Below are 20885 nucleotides of genomic sequence, written 5' to 3'. Positions count from 1 at the left end.
AATCTACGTTTATCTGCATCAGATTCAACCCTTACACTAGGAGCTAAGAAGTCGAGGGAGGAGGGGCAACAATCCGAAACGATGCAAGCATGTGAACATGACGGACCAATCTACGTTAACCTATAGCCGGTTTCAACCCTTACACTAGGAGCTAAGAAGTCGAGGGAGGAGGGGCAACAATCCGAAACGACGCGATGAATCGATTATTTGAGAGGATTCTAGGTGCAAAGGAGTCAACACCGTGCTAGCAACAATGCGAAAAGTTGAAGCTTTACCAACGGTTGGTCAGCAGATATTTGGCAGAGGAGAAAAAGTTTCTAGCAACTACGCAACAATACGAACCGCTCTATCTTGCAGGAGTTAGGGTCAGAGGTTGACTGGCAACAATCCCAAACGTTGCGATATAAGGGAACATGACATCTCAGCCCTGATTTAGGTTAATATCTGGTACATTTATTATTGTTGAGCAGGCCGGCCTCAGAGAGCGATCCCTCCGATGATACAGATGAGCGCGGCCACATGATGGAGATGAGCGCGGCCACATGATGGAGATGAGCGCGGCCACATGATGGAGATGAGCGCGGCCACATGATGGAGATGAGCGCGGCCACATGATGGAGATGAGCGCGGCCACATGATGGAGATGAGCGCGGCCACATGATGGAGATGAGCGCGGTCACATGATGGAGATGAGCGCGGCCACATGATGGAGATGAGCGCAGATTGAATTCGAGGCGAAAAATGCAGCACGATGGTTTTACATGACTACCTACCATTCCCTATCGAGCTGTCTTGAAACCTGGCGGATCGGTTGGGCGTTGATGATGAATCAAATACAGGTAAAGGGCACAATAATACGCAACAGAATTATTCCTTGCCGTCTCATTTGTATCATAGTAGAAGTTTAGGCCTTGTATTTTAGAGCCCTTAATGACACTTAAAGCCCGAAGTTTGCAGGCTGCAGACGTCAACAATGAATTGTTTGTAAGCACGCATCTCACGCAAAAGGCAGTGATGTGACGTATTGAAAGTTTTTTGGCGATGGCAGCCAAACATGGTGAAATAAACTTGATATGGTTCAACAGAGAGAACAGACTCACCGGGCCGGGGTCAAATTGCCTTGTGTCGATCCAAGATAACCTACATTCCTGGCACAATACTAGTCCTGCAAGACAATGAGATCATCACTATAAGGTTGAAGCGTCCATGTTTGGCTGTTGTCAGGCTGAAAATAGATCCATTCAGTGAGATTTTGTGAAGATGGCGTACAGTCCGTCCAATGCCTGGCTGACTCGTATGATCAAGTTTCTGATGTCGGATACTGCCGTCGATCACTAGAGTCGGATTTCAAGCCTACCGTCTACGGTGACTTGACATCAGTGTCGCGGCGGCCCGGCCTTTGGCTCGGGAGTCCGACTTGCCGGTGACCGTCGGACCGGGTCGCCGTACGGTAGACCGTCCGGACGGTACGGTACCGCGGTCGAGAGTCACCCGGACCCGGCGCGGCGGGCGCCCCGGGCCCGGAGCCTCGGCGAGCCTGACTGAGCTGCCGCTTCTGAGTCACTAGGCTATGATCGGACTTTTAAAATCATGGCAGCGGCCCCAGGGGCGGAAGTTCGGAAGTTGACAGACTCGGCCCGGCGGCGGTCAAACTTGAAACCCGCTGCTAGTCACTGAGTAGCTTCTTTAGTCAAAGTTAAGTTAAACATCACTGTCAGTACCGTAGGACAATCGCGCTGGTAGCAATATAAAGCCTGGGGAGGCAGCCTCAGTACTGGCACTGCGGCACAAGGAGGGAAGCGAAGCACCAGCGGCTGGTATCGGAGACCACTGGCTCAGCCTCCAAGGCTTCGGAGCCTCTTCAAGCTCACTGAGTCAGTCTCATAGTGCTGCAACTGCTGTGACGCCCGGTGACGGGCGCGTCGCCGCAGTGGCTCGAACAGTGGCACGGGTAAAAACCTAGAGACTGGTCGGATTCGAAGTTTGAGCCGCTCGCCTCCGAGGCTTGATTCTGCGAATGGATGGGATGAAGTGAAGTGAACTAAGAAGAGAAATTTCCCTCAGAACACTGATCATGATGCACGGTCATGGAGCCAAGATGGATCAAGAATCGCACCTCTCAAGTTCAACGCAACCCCCTGGTATGGCCGTTCAAGTTCGAACTGATATTGGAGTGTGTGCTGTTGTACACCTGTAATGTTTTGTTGATAGCACGTGAGTCGTTTCCTCACAACAGTCCAAGAAATGACATGAGCGTCGAGGGAAAGGTAAGTCTGTCGAACATTTTCATTCAACTCCTTTGATTCTTTTGCTGTCCTGGTTTCTAGACCGACGATGTCACCAAAGTCAAGTTTGCTCGGTTTGTGTTCAATGGGGTCAACACCACCGTGCTGAGCACCTCGAGCAAATCTCTCGATGATGCAAATAGGTATGAGCTGTGGGAGCGGAAGGCAGGACCCATCGCTCATGGTTGCCGCCTTCCAGATCTCAAGACGTTGTGGAGAATTTTCTGAAGTCTCCAAGGCAGTCGCAATCGAGTTCGAACCGTGACGAGAACGACGAGGAGGCCCCAGAGGAACGCGCGAGGTCGAAGAAAGGCTTCCGACGAAGACTTGAGTTTCCTTCTGACGGCTCGGACCATGCGGTGAGGAGTTGGCAGGAAGGACTGCTACCTCGGCGGTGACATCATGTGACAGGGTTTTCATCAGCTGTGCAGCGACTGTGATGAAAGTCAAAGTGTTGTGCTATCTCACTGATCGGATGTCAGCCATCAAGAAAGTGAGCGATGGAGCTGTCGGGCAGGAATTCATGCAAGTTTACAAGGTGTCTGACTTCCTTCTCCCTGTTGCAACTGAGGTGTCCTCGTAGAAAATGACCAGAGAGTGTGAGGAACATTTGCAGCAAACATCAATGCGGGATGCTGAGTGAGTTTTCAACTTACACTGTACTTGTAATGCTCAGTGCCATGTTTGCAGGTCGCTGCAAACCTTTCAGCTTCGAAGTCAGGCCGTCAGCCGTATCATGTCTATTCTGTAAAAGTTGAGAACTTGTTGTGCCCTGTCACCTGACCTGTTGGATATTTGACAGGTTTGAGCTGCGAGATTCTTCAATCGAACTTACGACGGAGGAGTCAAGAAGGAGCAAAGAATATGAGATTGAAGTCACAAGATCAGAGCTGAATCAACTTCGTGCCGCTGAGGAAGGCATGCCTTGTTCGAGTGTGACAGGTCACCTGAAGATTGCTTTCGAAAGCTCTGTGGCGACAGCACAGCGCATCGGTGTTCAAAGCGGAACAAGAAGCAATCAGGCAGAACGACCTCTCATTCATGTCAAGACTTGTCGGTCAGTCTCGCACAGGAGATGTCCATTTCTTGGATGTGACACCATTTATCGATAGAGTACCTGAATGAGCGTCAAGACCTGAGGACTGACACAAGTAATGCTTTCAACTGTCTCCCTCCCTCCCTCCCTCACTCACTCACTCTCCCTCCCTCCCTCCCTCTCCCTCCCTCCCTCCCTCTCCCTCCCTCCCTCCCTCTCCCTCCCTCCCTCTCCCTCCCTCCCTCTCCCTCCCTCCCTCTCTCCCTCCCTCTCTCTCTCACACACACAAACGTCTGATCCTCCTTCAGCTCTTGGACATGCTGAGCAAACGAGATCTTCCTCAGGGCCCTCGTCGTCAGTTTGGAGGGGGGCACGTGACAGGATCCAAGACCTCAGGAGGGTGCGACAACTTCAGCTGTGAATCCGACAAGCCTGACAAGCGTGTGAACAGTCTGAGCCATCTGCTGAAGTCGAGCATAAGCAGACCTTGAAACAGACAGAAAGACTATCTACAGGCAAACTAAGTGCATTCGAGGGAGTTGACTGACATGTTCGATGCAGATTTCCGAGCTGGAGAAGCAAGGTACTTGTTCTGAGTTCGACATTCGACATGGATTCAATGTGCAACGAAGAGGTAGGGTTGTTGAGTCTCATCGATTTCATTTAACTAGATAGACAACACGATAAGCGGCTTCTACACCATTCACATAAAAATTGACATTGTGAAGTTACTATTTACGATAGAAAGCGAAGCATCTAAGATGGAGCTTTCTGTTAACGATTGTTAGAAGTGCGACGAAGACAGGAACAGGCCCATTCTAAGTGAATTCTTGATTCGGCGACGATAACGTTTGCAGTGCAGATGCTCACGTCTGCAAACGGGCATCGTGCAGCAACACAACCTGACACAGAGTTAGATGCTGGAGGGCATAGCAACGCAAAGATCACTTGAGACAGAGAGGACATTTCCACTCCGCAGCCTCCGCCTCCTCCTGAGTCTTGAAGTTCGTCGGTTTCTCCAAATGAATATTGCAGCACTTGTCACAGAATTTCTGTCAAGCTGTGAGCAAACAGACAGAAGAACGGCTCAGCCTCCTTCACCTGGTCACAGTTGGCACTCGAACACGTGAAGATGGAACATCTCTTGGGTGCATGCTCGCAGAAGTGACAATTCTTGTTCTTCATCTCCCGCACCTCACTTCGCCCGCAAACCATTCCAGCCTCGTCAAACTCGAGTTTTCGCTTTCTCCGTCGACGGATTCCCAGCTGCACCATCCTTCCATTGCTGGACATAGTGTGCACACTCGTATCATCGGCGGCAGAGTCTGAAACCTGCGAAGAGTCTTCGTATTCGTCCGAGTCCGCGTACAGTTGCTCGAAGATGTCCTTGGGCTTTCTTGCTACCGCGTTGCCCGGTTCCCCAGCCTTGCCTGCCTCCCCCAACGCCTTGAACTTGAGAAAGGTTGGCGACTCTGCTGACTGGGTTGCACAACGTCAAATGAGGAGCAAAGAGGAGAAGGCAGCCTGACCTCACAGCAGTTGACCCCGTGAGAAAAGCTGCTGAAGCAAGAGCCCGGCCAATGGAGAGTGATCTCCCCAGCGTTCTGAGTGGTCTTGTGAAGAGGGATCTCATGCTTGCGCAGCACCTGAGAGAGGATCACAAGGTCATCAAGGACTTCACGCGCGACTCACAGCTGGATCCATCAGCATGGCGAACTTTGACAGGATGGAGCCTTGGCTTGCTTCCGCGCTTGGAGTGCCTCTGTGGAGTTGAGTCAGGACATCGGGCGACTGGCACCGGAGGCAACCTGAGCGTGCAAGCAACCTCCTCGAGCTTCTGCCGGTAGGATGCAGGAACGACATACACTGAACGTGGAGCTCCAAAATGAACGTAGGAAACGCTGCACACGTTCTCATCCACCACGCTCCAACCCCTTGCCTGGATGGAGGGTACATCAGAGTCGAGAGAGAGAGAGGGAGGCTTACCGTGGACGCCATGTTCATTGAAAGTCCAGTGATGCCCTGGCAACTGAGCTGCCAACTGTTTGTCGAGGCGCGCTTGTGCTGCATTTGAGCCAGGTTCCATGCACCAGCAATCGGCTCGAAAAGAGTGCTCTGCGAGCAGCTCGCCGCATAGATGACGTTAGTCTCCACGCCGAGGTCTCTCCAGAAGTCCAGCTCGGCCCTTCTCACGTTGTCTTTCCAGTGCTCGGCATCCACAGATTGACTTTCCGTGAGGAGCTGCTTCAGGTCTGACAGGTGCATCGCCCCCGACTCTTCCGCGTGAAGGTCGTAGAGGCCGTTAAGGCCCACATCCCTCGAGTACTGAGACCCAGTGCAGCGGATCAGGAAGTCCACATGTTCATACGACCTCCTGCTCTTCCATCCTTCGGGGGGCAGAATCTTTACAGCTCCATAGAAACTTCCCAAGGAAGCAATCGACGCCATGAATTTCGGCAGGTCAAGGAATTCCGCCAGGGAAGGCTTCACAACCGGGATTTCATTCACAGATGAAATCAGCGAGGGTTTCACCCCAGCGGTTCTCTCATGGAGAGAATGCAGCAAAGAGCTAGTCTTGTCGTCTCCATCCAGAAACAGTTCGTCCGAAAACGATTTATCCTGCATCGGATGACCAAACAAAGCTGGTGGAGAAACGACAACCATACGCGTTCAGCAGGAACAGGCTCTGATGACCTGTCTATGACGAACCAAGTTGATGCAATCCGGTTTCCAGGGGTACTTCCGGGTATGTGCAAAGTCGATCCCCTTGTAATACGTTTTTCGAAAACGCGTGGGACAAGAAGCCAACAAACCAGCCCAATCAATCCAGAGCCTGGGCTCCGAACTTCGATGGTGCAAGCGGACCAGTAGGCGCAGTCTGGAGCAGAGCTACATGAAGCCTGACGTCATCGTCGCTTCGCCTATTCGTAGCAGTCGGGGAGGCGTCTGAAAGTGAGTAGGGGAGAAAGGGAGGGGAGGCATTACCCCTGACCCCCTATATCAACTTGCAATCTGAGGATCAAACAGGGTGGGTACTGGCGCCCCTAGAAAGATCTGGACACACAAATCTGAGGCGTACGGTTCAAAATTCTGTAATGACAAGATCAAATTTTCTCTATGAAATTCAAATTTTTTAACGGGTTAGGTGTGCAGGAAGTGAGGGGGGATGGGGATAGGGGGGGGGGTACCCCTGTATTACCAAAAGTACGAAAATGGGGGTAAATCAAGGGGAAAGGGTGGGTAGGGTATTGTGATACGCAGGTCCACCCAGACACGAGGGGGATCAGGGGAAAACTTCAGGGGAAGAAAGGGGTGGGGGTACGGATGGGACCCCTAGGATGAGGTGAAACAGGAGTGTATTAACAGGGAGGGGTGCCCACGAGTCACTGGGGGTAAAGGATTGGGGGTGGTACCAAGGTCTTGATATTTCCTAAATGAAAGTATATGAAAAAACAGGATACATGGCCTTGAGGACTTGAGAAAGGCATCGCAGGCTTGTTAGGGGTAGGGTGGTGGGGACAGAGAGGGTCCGAAGTGTGTCGTAATCTAGGGTTGTACCCGTGGTATAATTTAGGGGAACATGGGGAAGGATTCCGATAAAAGGGGAAGGGAAATGAAGGGTAGGGTATATTACCCTACCTATATTTTGATACCGAAAGCTGTATGTGAAGCACGGGTGAGTAAGTTCTAACAATGTTGTTCGAGAATGTTTGAGTAGGGTAGGGTGGTTGTGGTCATCCACGGGGAAAGCATCTGGGGGAGAAGGGAACGAATCATGGGGTGGGTGGGTGGATGTTGGGCATGTACCGGTACTTGAATATGAAAGATTGTCGGTGGTGTGGTGGTTGGGATTGATGACTACCCACCCATTTGGGGAGTATTAAGAAAGGCCACCCCCTTCGTTTGACTTGTGCAGCTGTCAGTTTTGGGTTTCGATGTGGGTGGGGTGGGTGGTATCGACCATGAGGGGGCAGGCAGGTCAAAGAACATTGGGCAGGATGGGGGTAATCAACGGTGAAAAGTAGGGGTACGTTTAGAGTATTTCCCGAACGTGTGGAGAGAGTTAGCAGGTGAGGGTGGGGTAGTGAACGAGATTGGGGAGTATCTTCGAGGAAAAATGGACCTGGTGACTTTTTTTCCCTTTTGACTCTTTTTTTCCTTTGAAAGGCTGTCAAGGAATGCGACCTTTCCTTCATCATGGTCGGCTCTGCTGAACGACCTGGCCCGCCAGGCTCCGAGGCTCAGCTCAGGACGCGGAGGGGAGGGGAAGGGGGGGGGGGGCGGGGGGCTCGACTCCAGGAGGAGTCGCAGCAGTACTGACTCATCTGCCCTTGCCATCATGAGAAGGAGCCTACGGCTGAACTTCGACAGGACATGAGAATAACTTTTATGGCGGTGATGGGGGTGAAGTTGCAGTATGTCCTATCAGCATACTAGGCACGGTTCGTCGCTGCCCGGGGCCCACCATCCGATCAACATATGATCCCAACTCACGGAGTCAGAGTCACTGGTACTGCTGCAGCCGGTTCTATACCTCCCGTCAAGAATGCTGAGACTCACTGACATGGCTCAATGGTACGAATGTCATGGACTTAATACTGCAGGATTGAAAAGTGTGTCACAATGCCTTGACGAAGATGATTTGCGACTAAACTTGACTATCATGCAGAGGCTGTGAGAGAATGATAGAAGGTTTAGTGAGAAGAGGAGTAGAGAGCGATTCAGCCGACCAGTGCTAATGCTCACCTTGTCGTCAAGATTTTGCCGTGCGAAAGCCAGGGAAACCAAATCTTAGTCTCACATATGAAACTTTTGTATTCTGCTTTTGGCGAGGATAGGTGGGACCATGTTTGGGTGAGAAGACATGCATGAAGGTACCAAAAAATCACTGAGAAATGACTTAATTTCGATGAGCAACAAGTTCCTTCAACGCTTGCCCTTGACCTCACAGTCTTGCTGTACTCTACTGCACATAAAACATCGAATAGTACAAATGAATAAAAAACCCTCGTGCGCATCAGCACTGAGGAAGGTAGGCCTCCTCTCCGAATGGCGTCCAGCACTGCGATACGTTGTTCTTGCAGCAGTCGGTCGGCGCTGTCGCTGAGACGTTCACACACTCCACGTCCTGCGGCGAGAGTGTGGCAACAAGAAAGAAAGGATCCACAGCAAGATACCGTCTGAACACAAGTCCGTCAGCACACACGCAGTCCTGTTGCTGCCCAGCTGTTGACGAGGAACCTTGAGGACACCGCAGACACTCCATGAATGATGCATCTCTCTTCCAGAGGAAATAGTTAGCTGGGCATTGCCAGTTGCAGGTCAGCCCGGGGCTAATGTACTCCGCGTTGGCCGCACCGAAGCATGCTCCGCAACTGCCGGCGCCTTGGGCAGAGAACGTGCCGTCGGGGCATGCTGTGCAGGTCGAGCTGCCAGCAACCGCGTATGTGCTCGCGTTACAGGGGACGCAGCCTTGCGCCGACTGTGTGCCGGGGAACAGGGAGACCTTTCCCGCCGGGCAAGCAGTGCAGACAAACTCTGTCTGAGCAGAGGAGTACTCTCCTGCTGGGCAGTTGACACATGACTGAAAAAGGGAGTCCGACGATGTTCCCGCCTCGCAAGGCGAGCAGTCAGAGGAGGAGGTCCTGTTCACCTGGTCTGAAAACTTCCCCAGCGGGCAAAAGGAACAGACGGAGGAATTCTGCGTAGAAAAAGTTCCGGCCGGGCATCCAGCGCACTCGAACGTGTTGCCAGGTGAAAAAGTTCCAGCGGGACAAGCTGGGCACTGGCTGGCACCGAGCTCCAACCCTGAGGTCCCCGGGGGACAAGGACTGCAGTATTTGCTGCCTAGGTCACTCCTGAATGTTCCCTGCGGACAATCCGAGCAATTGATCGAGCCCAAGGTGAACGAAGTCCTTCCAGCATCGCATGCCCTGCACGGCAAGTGAGAAAAGAAGGGTTAGCAAAGATGCTGCTTACATGCAAGTCGTCATTCCACTGGCATTCGAGTATTTGCCCAGCTCGCACAGCTCACATGCATGTCCAGACATACTATAGCTTCCCGCCGGACAGTCCTGGCAGGACACTCTGCTCTCATCGGAATCGAACCCCGCCAGACAGTCGTAACAGACGCTCGTTCCTGCTCAAGATTCTTCAATCAAGGACACAACACGAGTTGCCATACCTGTGACGTTGGTGTACTTCCCGTTAGAACACATCTGGCAGATTGATGCTCCGTACGTTGAGAAGGTGCCGACAGAACAAGCTTTGCAGTGGCTCGCGTTCGCTTGCGACCATGTGCCCGCACGGCAGGGCGAGCACATGCCGTTCCCCGTCACTGACTTTGCCGTTCCTGCAGGACATCCCGTGCACGTCGAGTCGCCAGGCATCGAAAAGTATCCAGCCTCACAGGGGCGGCAGAGCTGACCAGGTTCATCCGTGTAGAACCCGATGGCGCACTGGATGCAGAAAGATGCTCCCGGGGCTGACGAATATCCAGCGGCGCAATCGTCACAACCCTTAGACTCCAGCCTGTCGGTGTACCTGATCATGCTCGTCAGCTAACATTGAGATGACCTTGAAACTCTACTCACTTTCCAGGAGGACATTTGGTGCATGCTCCAACCATGCTGGAAGAGTAAGTCTATTTCACATCGTCAATACAAGATTGCAATGAATCAGGTCAGATCACCCCGAGGTCGCAGGGAGAACAGCCATTGTCTTGTCCTTTACATGGTCGGGCTAAGTACTGTCCAGCAGGGCACGAACAAGGCATGCAGACGCCGTTGGTCGAGTTGAACCAGCTGTTGTTGTTGCATCGCATGCAGATAGATCTAGCGGCATCCTTGCAGAGCGTATGGAATTGTTTGGTCCCGGAGTTGGGGCTCGTAGCGATGACCTCTTGACTCAAGGTGATGTTTCTCAGCTGCGGTCGCGTACAGCGCAGGATCTCAGAGATCCCCTCAAACAGGCTGTCCAGGTATTCAGGTCTGAGCCCCGGCAAGACGTTGCTGACGTTGTAGACGATGGTCAAGTTACATTCGATCTGTTCCACAGACTCGGCTTGAAACGCCTGCTTGAGGACGGGGAGAATGACGTCGTTGGAGCAGCTGAATTGAGCTCCTTCGAACTCGATCAGGAAGTGATTCACAAAGGTGCTGTAGTTCCAGACGTGACACCAGTGTCGCGATGACGAGTCGACCCACTGCTGCCCGGTGAAGTAAAACCCCTCGTGTGCTCCCAACCCCTTGAGAGCCTTGACGAACAAGTCAGGATACCTCGACGGAACGATCCAGAAGCCTTCCCACAGAGTCTCGCAGTTGTACGACGTGTTTTCGAACACCTCGATCTGATTCCTGAGAGTAGCATTCAGCTCAGAATAAACCACTTCCTTGCAGTCCGGAGAGCACTGACAGTCGTATGGCAAGAATCTATTGACTGAGCAAGTGCTGCAGTGAGAGCTCGAAGTACTGTAGGTGTACATTCCCTCCGGACACTCTTGACAAGCTTGGAATCCACTTTCTGCCTTATAGAAACCCACTTCACAAGCTGCGCATTCGATGTTGTATTCATCTCCCACATTGTAATGACCAGGGTCGCACAGACAGTCCGACATTGAGCTACTTTCAAGAGATGTTGTGTTGGAGTGCGGCGGACAGGCATTACAGATGTGTTGACCTTGGGCATCAGCGTAAGTGCCTAGAGGGCATAGCGAGCAATTTTCTAGCCCTGTCACATTCTTATACTTCCCCACAGGGCATGCTGAACATTCCTGGGCCCCGAAGAACCCAGCATTACACCAGCAGGTCGTCCTGGAAGGAATTGAGGTCGAATTGGGAGCACAGGGGCTACAGGCTTCGTGACTCCGGTTGTCCTTGTAATATCCAAACATGCATAAACGACACTCCTCGCTCCCCACCCTTTCAAAACCTGCGTTGCACGCACAATCCAAGATTGAAGCCGATCCCCCTAGGCTCCAAGAGTTGTCTGGGCATAGAAGGCAGGTTGACGATGCACTGGAGTTGGCGAAGTTACCTGGCTGGCATGGACTGCACTGATGCGATCCCACATTGTCCTTGTAGTAACCTTCGACGCAGGGAACACAAGTGCCGTTGAAAGGATCGGATGAGTTCAAATGAAATTCGTACCCCAAATCACACAGACAATCGCTGATTGAAGAAGCTCCTTGCAGAGAGACACTGTGTTCAGGACATGCCTGACACGACGACACATTGGTTGCAGCGAGAGCATCGCTGAAGGTGCCGGGAGGACATGAGGAACAATTTCCGAACCCAACAAACGCCTTGTACTTGCCTACCCCACACTGCAAGCACGTTTGGAGGTCAAAGCCAGAAAAGCCGGTATTGCAACTGCACGCTGATATAGAGGTTTGGCCTGCCGAGCTGTACGTATTGCCTGGACAAGGATCGCACTTGGTGCTTCCTGGTTGAGAGCTGTAGTTTCCGGGTGGACAGAGAAGACACTGAGAAGCATTCAAACTGTCTGAAAACTTTCCTGGCGGGCAGATAGCACAAGTAGTTCCAACTGTCTCGTAGCCCCTCTGACATGGATACAAAATTTGCCAAGAGAAATTCAAACCAGAGGTTCCCTGCACGCTTTCAGACCAGAGATTGATGGAGATGATGTAAGAGTTGAAGACAAAGCTTCGCTTGTCGTTAGTCAGGTTGCCGTCTATCACGTACTGAGCCGAGGAACTTGAGCAAGACAATCGTCGCATTCGTATATCGAGATCCGCCCGAGGCCATCGAGAAGGTAGAGACCTTCTAGATTAAGATGAAGTGTAGCTCCTTCACCCCCGGATGCTATCACGTCGAGAGGAGGCGCGATCGTCCAGTTGCAGTATCTGTATCCACTTATCCACTGAACGTCCACGTGGCCCGACAGGGTATCAAGAACAGTGCAGGATTGCTGGCAATTACAGATAACCCTCCATTGCAAGTCGAAACCACTGAAGGTAACGCTATCATCGTTAGATTGGAACTCCAATTTGACCACGCCGCGACTTAGGAGGAGTTCGAGATTCAAAGGAACCTGAGTTGACAAGCTGCCAGAGAGCGATTGCACTGGAGTGACTTGGCTACAACTCTGATCTGAGCACTGCATGATGTTGAGGAGATCAGCATTCAGCTGAGTCTCAAACCGCACGATCGTAATGATCAGTGTTGCGTTTTCACTCGAAATTGGAGGATCGATAATCCACCAGCATGTGTCGTTCACAGGATAGTCCCCATCGCTTGTCAAAATCTGTCCACTCGGAGTCGTGAAAGTGCTGCATGGAGTCAGACAGGAGCAAGTCGAAAGAAGACGACGTGTCATTTTCGGTTGCGCGACTGCAACCTTACTTAAAGTCGCTTCCTTGACATGACTAAACAACTCCTGCGGGATCTGCGATGGAACTGAAAGTTCCTTTTCAGAGGAAGCTGCCTTCTTTCTCAAAGCTTCGGCTTCACCGACAACAGGAAGAACACAGAGGGACAAGTCTGACTTGACATATCCATTGTAACAAGTGCACTCATCGATAGACTTCGATCCAGCCTTCGACCAGGAGTTGGGCGGGCATGAATGGCAGAATGTTGACGATGACTGATTGGAGTACATCCCAGCTTTGCATTTGTGACATTTGGAGCTATGTTCCGGCATGAAATGACCGGGAGAGCAGGCAGTGCAGAGGTCACTCTGTGGAGATTCCTTTGGAATATCGACTGCTTTGTCCAGAGGAGACTTCGAAAGATACTTGTGGGAAAACTGAGTCAAGAATCGTTGAACAGAGTTAGCCCGTTCGAAGCCCCGCATGCATCGGCATGAATGTACAGAGGTACTGCCGGGATCCGAGGTGGAGAACCTTGGGCACTCGATACAAGCACTTTGGTTGGCCGCGCCTTGGACGTTGCTGTACTTGCCTTCAGGGCATGAAACGCATCGAGGTATAACTCCTACAAGGTGAAAATACTTTCCAGGCTCACAGGCCTTGCATCCAGTCCCAGAGTCAACGAATCCTTGAGAGCATGCGCAATCAGCCTCGCTGCTACTTCCCTTGTTGCTGATGGTCCTTGCTGGACAAAGCTTACAGTCGCTCTCGCTTATCGAACCTATCACCGGGCTGTACTTTCCTTCACTGCAAAGGGAGCATGGCCAAGAGCCAGCGCTGTCCTTGTATGACCCAGGCTTGCAGGGATGACACTTGAAGGACGCGGTCTGGTCAGGTTCATGTCCCATGATGCATGTGCAGTTCAACACCGAAGAGCTGCCCAGCAGAGAGACGGTGTGAAGGGGGCATTGCTTGCACGGGTTGCCTCCCCTACCAAATCAGAGTCAGATAAGTCTTGGAAGAAGGTCAACTGCTTACCTGCTGGACTTGTACGTGCCCTGAGGGCAAGGCGTGCAACCGTTGGATAAGGGATCTGAGGAGAAGCCTAGGTCGCAGAGGCAAGAACCGTCGGGGTGCCTGACGGACCCCGCTCCGCATGAAGCTTGCAAAGTTTGTTGCGGCAACTGGTGTATGTCAATGCAATGAACATCTGCGATGATCAGGAGGAGCAGAATGAAAGCAGATCTTCTCCTCTTCCCCATGATGACGAAAGTCCTCTGTTCTGTGCTTTAGCAGCAGCCTCAAGGCAGCCAAGGCAAGCTTCCCCGTTGTCAGCGGATCTTGTAGAGGAGGAGCTTGTCTCTGGCTTCTTCAACCCCCTCACTACTTCTTCCCCTCCCATGCCCTTGGGCTACCCCCGCCATGAACCCCTCGTGCCTTTCGGCGCCAATCGGCATGGAGAGGTCAAATATTTGATGGGGGGAAAGGGGAAGTTGGAAGTAGGTAGGGTGGTAGTAGGGGGATATGATGAAGGGGTACTTTACATATGAAAAACATGGGTACTCATGAAGAGGGGTAGGGTTTGAAACGGTCTCTTTCACTGAGCTGCCTACAGCAACAATGAGGAACGTGAGGAGGAAGACGAGAGGAGGAGGAGGAGGAGGAGGAGGAGGAGGAGGAGGAGGAGGAGGAGGAGGAGGAATGATCAAGATGAGGATGCGACAGCACAGGGTGGGAACAGCGACTATGCTCCTAGCTCTGAGAGACGATGCAGGAGAGCATACTAGTCCTTCCTGGCATGCCGATGTTGGGGGTTGTTAACCCGCCCTTGGAACCACCGTCATGCGCTACAAACTTGCCATTCTCGTCATGGCTCTGTTGGGAGTGAGGACGAACCTGGCAGGAGCTGATTCCTTTGCGCCGCGCCTGCTGAACATCTCTTGGATGGACAAGTCTGCGACATGCCGAGGGGCCTGCACTAGGTCGTCCTGTGGGTCAGGCTCAAGGTGTGAGGATCTTTCATGCGCTGCTCAGCCGATGCTCTCGGCGCTGGTGACGGACAACAGCTGGAGCGGTCAAGAAGCTTCGGGGGTCAAGTACGTCGGCGTCAGGATCGCGAGTCCCATGGCGATCAGAGACGGGGCGCAATCGAACTTTTACTCCAACGACATGGTGGACCTGAATTACTTCAAGATAGCCTCTCTCTCGTTCCCCGGCTGGCTGATCGTGGGCAGATCATCGTTTGGAGACACAGTTCAGTTCCCCGCTAACTTCGACGGGTACTCGGAGCCGGGGACTTGGTCCCTTGACAGTGTGCTTCTTCAAGACAACGCCGGCAACACCGCGCTGCTGTCGAGAGAGGCACTGCAGGCGCTCGGAGTCCAGATGTCCATCCAGGTGAAGACGCTGGAGATATCGAGATGTGAAGGGACCTGTTCGCAGAGTCCCAACTCGTGCAGACTTTTCCGCAACTCTGTGAGTTCGGACACATGGTGGGTCTGCAAGTCTTTTCCCCAGGACGTCGGCGTCTGTTGTTCGACATGTCCCACCCTGCGGTCTACGACCGATGGCTCCGTGCTAGGTGAATGCGAGGAGGCCGGTCGAGCTCCTGTCTGCGGCTGTCGAGCAAACAGTACGAGCAGCTGGACGTGCAGTAGCGAGCAGACTCTGAACCCAGCCTTGGGCGTACCTTCGACATGCTTCTCTTCTCTGCAGGACGTATGAGTTTCTCCTTCCGAGCTTGATCTCTTCACTGACGAACGCGCCTGACAGCCTTCTTGTGGTGACCTCATTGACAGGCAGTACTGCGCTGTTGAGGTAGAGTTGACATCGAGGGGTTGTTTGGCTGATCACATAGACAGGGCCAGCAGACGGTGCGGACAACAGCTCCTCCACCACCTCCTGCGAGCATTGTTCCAGCTCCTGCAATGCCTCTGACCACGCCCAACCCAGCAGGAGGTGTTGGCGAGTACAACACAACGAATGCGGGAACAGAGCCAGGAACCACTCCGCTCAGCCATCCTGCCGGCAGCCCCGGTACCGCAGCACCGTCGGAGCCCCAGAACACGACTGGCGGGTAAGCCTTTGATGAGTAGACGAGTTTGACACAGGTTTTCCAGCTCCTCGCTTTGGATATGGCTGACATCCCTAATCATGATTGTCGTCATGGTCTCAGTTCTGTTCGGCTACCTCTACGCGCGAGGTTACGTGCGCTCGACAGAACGACTCGATGCTGGGAGGACCAGCAGGATTCTTGAAATCTTCAGATCTCACGGAGCGACCGAGAGCGGAGTTAGCCCCAGCACCTTCTTGAGGGAGCATGAGAGAATGAGCGAGGATGACGTCATGGCCTTCGCCTCGCAGACTGACCACCGCAGCCGGAACCAACAGGTTCATCATGAACTTTTCCCTTTCTCGTGCTCAGTGCTGAACTTCTTGGCCCAAGGATCCGTTTGACATAGAGAACCTGGACTGGGTCACACTGCAGAGCATCCTACACATGTCGAGCTTGCAACAGGTCGAGCTGCCCCACGTCCCGCCTCCTCTTCCTCAGGTTCATCACGGACGCACGTCCATCAGCATGATCTCATCCTTGCTGTTTGGCGCAGGAGCCTCCTGCCTCCTTATCAAGGGGCTGGAGATCATCAGGACGCAGCCTGCAAGCTCGGCACCAGGGAGAGCAGCATGAGGATGAGGCATCGCGCACGTGGGCCCCAGGAGACTCCGTCCCCTCGCTGCTCTCCGGCCGTCCAATGACCATGGGCGGACGGGCTCGCATGTCGGCGCCAGTGATACAGCGATCGAGCTCGAGGTGAAGTCTCCCTGCCTCTTCTCTCCCTGCTGACTGCCTGCAAGCGGGATGATGTCGCCTTCGGAGGCGCGGAGGCATGCGAGGAGGATGAGGAGGTTGAGTTCACTCAACGAGCTCTACTCGTAAGCGATCAGCGTGGAGGTCACGACAGTCTGTGACGGCTCGTCGTCAGGTCCTCCAAGGATGCCGACGCCTGCCCTCCTCTCTCCGGTCTACTCCCAGGTGAGCCTGAGGTGGGAGAGGGAGGGAAAGGAGCTTCTGATGCCCTCGCAGGGTCTGTCTCCATCGCTGATTCCGAGTGCTGCATCTGTATGGATGCTCCAGTCCAGATCCGTCTCTTCCCTTGTGGACACGCTTGTCTCTGCAAGAAGTCCGTTTGTGCTCAGCGCCCATCCTCCTGTCCTCATTCTTCCCTCAGGTGCGGGAAGCAGATTCTCGAGATGTCACAGAATTGTCCTCTCTGCAGGTGAGGATGTCGACGAAAAGACTTGGGACTTCAATCTTATGCTGGTTGACATCTGGCCGCAGGTCTCGGGTGGACGGGTTACTTCCCATTGTTTGACTAGTGTACGATACTATCACCTCTTGTTATGTAGTTACATCTTATTCTTTCCTGCTGGCGCTGTCATACATTCTTGCCTTTGCCCTTTGAATGCCCTCAAACCGTGCTCCGACTCCCTTCTTCCCTTTGAAGACATGAAAATTTTTCCCAGCCTTTCATTTACACTCGCCACCCCCATGGGAACTTGTCGTTGTTCCGAGCTCGGAACGACTTAGTATCTTCACATGTCACCGTAAATCCCATCCATGAGATCGTCCAACTTCTTCTTCTTCTTGCCCTGGCTTCAACTTCAGCTGCAGGTATCGCAGCAAGGCAATCGATCACTACAATCAATAGGGAAGGACAAGACACTCAACATCGACCATCACCTTTGGCTTGTCGTCAGCAGCAAGAACGTTCCCTTCCTCCATCTCCTTCTCCTTCTCCTCCTCCAGTCCCGCCTGAATCTCTCCAGCCCCTTTGAACCCTATCCCAACGAGGAATATCTCCGTCGAGCGCCCTCGGGATGCTTCAGGTTTGCGAACTTTCACCTTGTCAGGGTCAGTCTGAGCGAAGGGAGGAGGCTGCTGATACCTCGTTGAAGCGAGCTCGCATCTCGTTCAAACATTCGTCATATCCTTCTCCTCGGAAGACTTTCACTACAGCCTTTCCCCCTAGCAGGCCCCCTCAGTCCCCAGCTGCAGGTAGCAGTTCAAAGGTACCTCGTTTCAGCCATTCTTCCATCATGAAGAAAGCAAGGGAAACAAGGTTGTATGCTCGACCTTCAACCTTGTCGTCATCATCGTGTCTCTATCCTCTCTCTCCCACCATACCCTGATCCAGCAGCGCATTGCCACTTAGATTCGGCGCCATGTCCGAAAGGACCACGTCCGCTCGAGCCCCAGCGAGCATGACGCTCAGCTGCCCGCGCGTCGTGTCCTCCGTGAAGTCTCCCTGCACAAACTCCACACCTGGGAGCGGGCGCATCTCGAGGATGTCCGTAGCGATCACACGACCCGTCGGCAACACCTGCTCGCATGCCGTCAAGGACGCGCGATTGGGCTGATTCCCTCACCCTCTTCGACGCGACCTGCGACCAGCTGCCGGGAGCAGAGCCTGGGGGACCAGCACCGTGAGAGACACCCGAGCGACAACTTGTATCCGTCACCAAGGTCAAGGACAAGTTGTCCCGGCTTGAAGATGCTGTCCTTCTCCTGGATCTGCAGGATCTTGTATGCTGCCCTGGAGCGCCAACCGTCCTGCTGTGCCTGCTTCACCCACTTGTCGTTGACGTGCTCATTCAACCATCGCTTGCTGCTACTGCTCGAGTCTGTCTTCATCTTGAGACAAAGAGCTCGACCCGCCAGCGGCATCTTCGACCGCGACCCTCCGCATGCTCCGGCCCCACCGATGGCCCAACCCGAGGGCAGGTGGTGGAAGCAGGACACCTCCTGGCTGGAGAGAGCGAGGGCGACAACGAGGCAGGAGTATGATGAGACTCTGATCCTTTCAGCATGCACCCGCTGCCTTCTCTCTTCCTCTCTCCCTCGCGCTCCCTCCTCTCCTCCCCCTCCTGTCGCAAAAACCTCCGGCATCGCAATCCGGGGGCCACCGAATTCTTGAGGCGGGCGCGGCTTGGCACTCTTTCCGAAGATAGGGTAGTTGTACCGGTGGTAGTGGGGGTAGGTGTGGAATAATGAGACGGAAGAATGCAGGGAGCCTTTACAGCGACGGGCAAGAGGAGAGGAGGAGAGGAGGAGGAGAGGAGGAGAGCGATGGCAGTATGAGGAGGATGAATGAAGGACCCGGTGCCATTCATGAAACCAGAGGAGGAGGGAGAGTGATATGGCCAAATGGAGCAAGTCGCTTGTCTGATTGCTAGGGTGGAGATGGTGAAAGGGCGCAATGGCGAGTCGGCCGATAGGAAGAACAGATTACAATCGTTGTTGACATATGTATGAGAACCACTACATCTCAGCTCACAGATACAGGCGAAGAGTTGTTTCCGCCGTGCAGTATGAAGGAATAGAGATATGTACAATCGTTGTTGCAGGACGGCAAACGGAGAAGTGGGTTGCCCAAGTGTGCGATGTATAGAAGCATTGAAGTTTAAACCACATGTGGTAGAAGTACGAACGTATCCTCCACACACTCACCATACTCCTGCTGGCATCGTCTGACAGGAACTTTGACCTTGCAGGAGAGGAAGTAACTGTTAGGATGCGAACAGAGACCAGGGTAGGTCACTTGTCGATGGGGTTGGTAACGGCTCAAGACGTCATTGTCCACATCTCGTTGCTCGTCTTCTCCGAGATGCTGTACACTGGCCTGCAGGGCGAGAAGCAAGAGCGACGGAAGAACAAGTCGTTCGCGACCTTGAGGACAGCACAAGCAGCGCTGGCTATCGCCGGCAGGAAGGTGAGGGTGAGGGGAAGGAGATGCTGCTCTTCCCAAGAGGCAGAGAAGATGGACCAGAGCCTAGACAACCATGTTGCCCTGGAAGACTCAGACTCCGAGGAAGCTCTGACCGAGGACAAGCTTGCTGTGGATGAATCCCTTACGAAGTCTGCAACCTCCGACCCTTCAGTGATCGTACAGGACGACTTGGGAAAGCTCTTTGGGTACCTAGCTAGCGAATGTGAGAGATTGGTCATGCTTTTCATTTGACTCGCAGTTGATGTCTTGCTCAGATGATCTCCTGCTTTGGATCCCCAAACTCAATTACAAGTTGCAGGCACCTCCAAGCATGTCGATCATGGTGGGTTCTTTAGAGCACAGCGCTTTCAATGATCCCGTCTGGCAGGATTGGTTTGGCCTTTGCGCCATCATGGTATTCTTTGGGGCAGAAGTTCTCTTGCGAAAGCAGGTTGATGTTCAGTGAAGCTACAAGGAAAGGTGTTGACTTGTTTGTCAGGGGAACGAACCCAGTCGGAGGGAGGTCGTCACGATTCACAATCGAGCTTTTAGTCTGCCTCGTTCTCGATTATGTGCAGGGATTATACTATGAGCCATGGCCAGCTGAACGACGAGCCAAGGTCTTCCAGCAGCTTCATTTCGGGTTTCTGCCCATGGCGATTTGAGCTGCCAAGTCCAACAGCTTTGCCCTCTCTTTGCTCTTGTTGTACGACGGGCCTGCGGCAAAACGTCAGCGACGAGCAGGAGAATCTCCAGCTGAAAATTGCAGACCTGACTTGGCAGTCGTTGACCTCCTTGACACGTCCAGCTGGTTGAGAGGCGGCAGTCAGCTCGGTGCCATTCATTTCCCAGCACTCACCTTGCCCTTGTCAGCCTTGCGGTCGCCCGACGATCTGCTGGCAACTGCGCCCTGACTCCCTTGTCCTCTGCCGTCATTCAGCTCAACCTTCCAGCTGCTCCGAACTTCGCTGGCGGAGAAGGGCCGCGAGGACGGCCGGGCTAGCTCAGGCCTGTTGGGGGGGCAGGTGGGGAGGGCGTCTTGTTTGCGGGGAGTCCACGGCTCGAAGGTCACCTGCAGCTCATTCCCTTCCGACGACAGGTCCTTCTGGATGATGGAGCCTTCCACCGACTCTGCCATGTCCCGATACCTTCCTCCTGCCCCTCCCACCCTGTCGACCTCCACTTGTGACGCCCTTCCTGCCCCTGGCCATCCCCGCTCCCACTCGTCGTCGGACGCAGAGTTCCTTCTTCTCGCATCTTGATCTTGACGAGCGTTGCATGGCTCCTCAACGAGGCCTGTTGCTGCCTCTGTCCATGGAGGCGTCGCCGCCGCACCCAGCTGGTTGCCAGCTCCCTGGCCGTCATCGGAAGAGAGGTCGCTCTGCTCGCAGAGGTCGGAGAAGGGAGAAGCGTCGCGTTTGATCGCGTGATAGCCTTCGTCTTCCTCCGCCAGTGCTTGCAGCCCTGTA

At 53.4% G+C, this 20885-nt stretch overlaps 6 protein-coding genes across 6 annotated transcripts; 3 read left to right on the top strand and 3 right to left on the bottom strand.

The window, feature by feature from the left end:
• Positions 1 to 2074: 2074 nt before the first annotated feature.
• On the top strand, positions 2075 to 3397 carry GUITHDRAFT_104841 (hypothetical protein; the record flags this gene model as incomplete). The annotated part of the gene is made up of 9 exons (XM_005836236.1): positions 2075 to 2193; positions 2243 to 2267; positions 2328 to 2428; positions 2485 to 2644; positions 2697 to 2721; positions 2768 to 2823; positions 2869 to 2924; positions 2976 to 3032; positions 3088 to 3397. The coding sequence occupies 9 exons, from the start codon at positions 2075 to 2077 to the stop codon at positions 3395 to 3397; spliced, it is 909 nt and encodes a 302-aa protein (XP_005836293.1).
• An 868-nt stretch (positions 3398 to 4265) lies between these two features.
• GUITHDRAFT_136000 (hypothetical protein) lies at positions 4266 to 5946 on the bottom strand (the record flags this gene model as incomplete). Its single annotated transcript, XM_005836235.1, has 6 exons — positions 4266 to 4373; positions 4423 to 4800; positions 4851 to 4967; positions 5014 to 5083; positions 5130 to 5260; positions 5308 to 5946. 6 exons carry the CDS (start codon positions 5944 to 5946, stop codon positions 4266 to 4268), a joined length of 1443 nt encoding a protein of 480 aa, XP_005836292.1.
• Positions 5947 to 8713: 2767 nt separating this feature from the next.
• On the bottom strand, positions 8714 to 11878 carry GUITHDRAFT_57529 (hypothetical protein; the record flags this gene model as incomplete). Its single annotated transcript, XM_005836234.1, has 4 exons — positions 8714 to 9236; positions 9370 to 9408; positions 9487 to 9796; positions 11542 to 11878. Coding segments are annotated over 4 exons (1209 nt in total), but the record flags the coding sequence as incomplete, so codon positions are not given.
• Positions 11879 to 14518: 2640 nt separating this feature from the next.
• Positions 14519 to 17022, top strand: GUITHDRAFT_135998 (hypothetical protein; the record flags this gene model as incomplete). Its single annotated transcript, XM_005836233.1, has 11 exons — positions 14519 to 15124; positions 15422 to 15466; positions 15511 to 15725; positions 15760 to 16039; positions 16095 to 16202; positions 16258 to 16460; positions 16505 to 16582; positions 16633 to 16682; positions 16734 to 16830; positions 16879 to 16926; positions 16989 to 17022. The coding sequence occupies 11 exons, from the start codon at positions 14519 to 14521 to the stop codon at positions 17020 to 17022; spliced, it is 1764 nt and encodes a 587-aa protein (XP_005836290.1).
• A 220-nt stretch (positions 17023 to 17242) lies between these two features.
• Positions 17243 to 18341, bottom strand: GUITHDRAFT_104837 (hypothetical protein; the record flags this gene model as incomplete). Its single annotated transcript, XM_005836232.1, has 7 exons — positions 17243 to 17299; positions 17391 to 17552; positions 17596 to 17675; positions 17724 to 17783; positions 17835 to 18030; positions 18077 to 18117; positions 18170 to 18341. 7 exons carry the CDS (start codon positions 18339 to 18341, stop codon positions 17243 to 17245), a joined length of 768 nt encoding a protein of 255 aa, XP_005836289.1.
• Positions 18342 to 19199: 858 nt separating this feature from the next.
• GUITHDRAFT_162135 (hypothetical protein) lies at positions 19200 to 20014 on the top strand. Its single transcript, XM_005836231.1, has 4 exons — positions 19200 to 19639; positions 19692 to 19759; positions 19805 to 19867; positions 19916 to 20014. The coding sequence occupies exons 1-4, from the start codon at positions 19222 to 19224 to the stop codon at positions 20006 to 20008; spliced, it is 642 nt and encodes a 213-aa protein (XP_005836288.1). The 5' UTR covers positions 19200 to 19221; the 3' UTR covers positions 20009 to 20014.
• Positions 20015 to 20885: the final 871 nt, after the last annotated feature.

This window comes from Guillardia theta (genome assembly GCF_000315625.1).
Source record: "Guillardia theta CCMP2712 unplaced genomic scaffold GUITHscaffold_18, whole genome shotgun sequence".
Taxonomy (NCBI): Eukaryota; class Cryptophyceae; order Pyrenomonadales; family Geminigeraceae; genus Guillardia; species Guillardia theta.
Note: the sequence above shows the minus strand (reverse complement) of the source record. Positions and strands in the feature narration are given on the sequence as shown.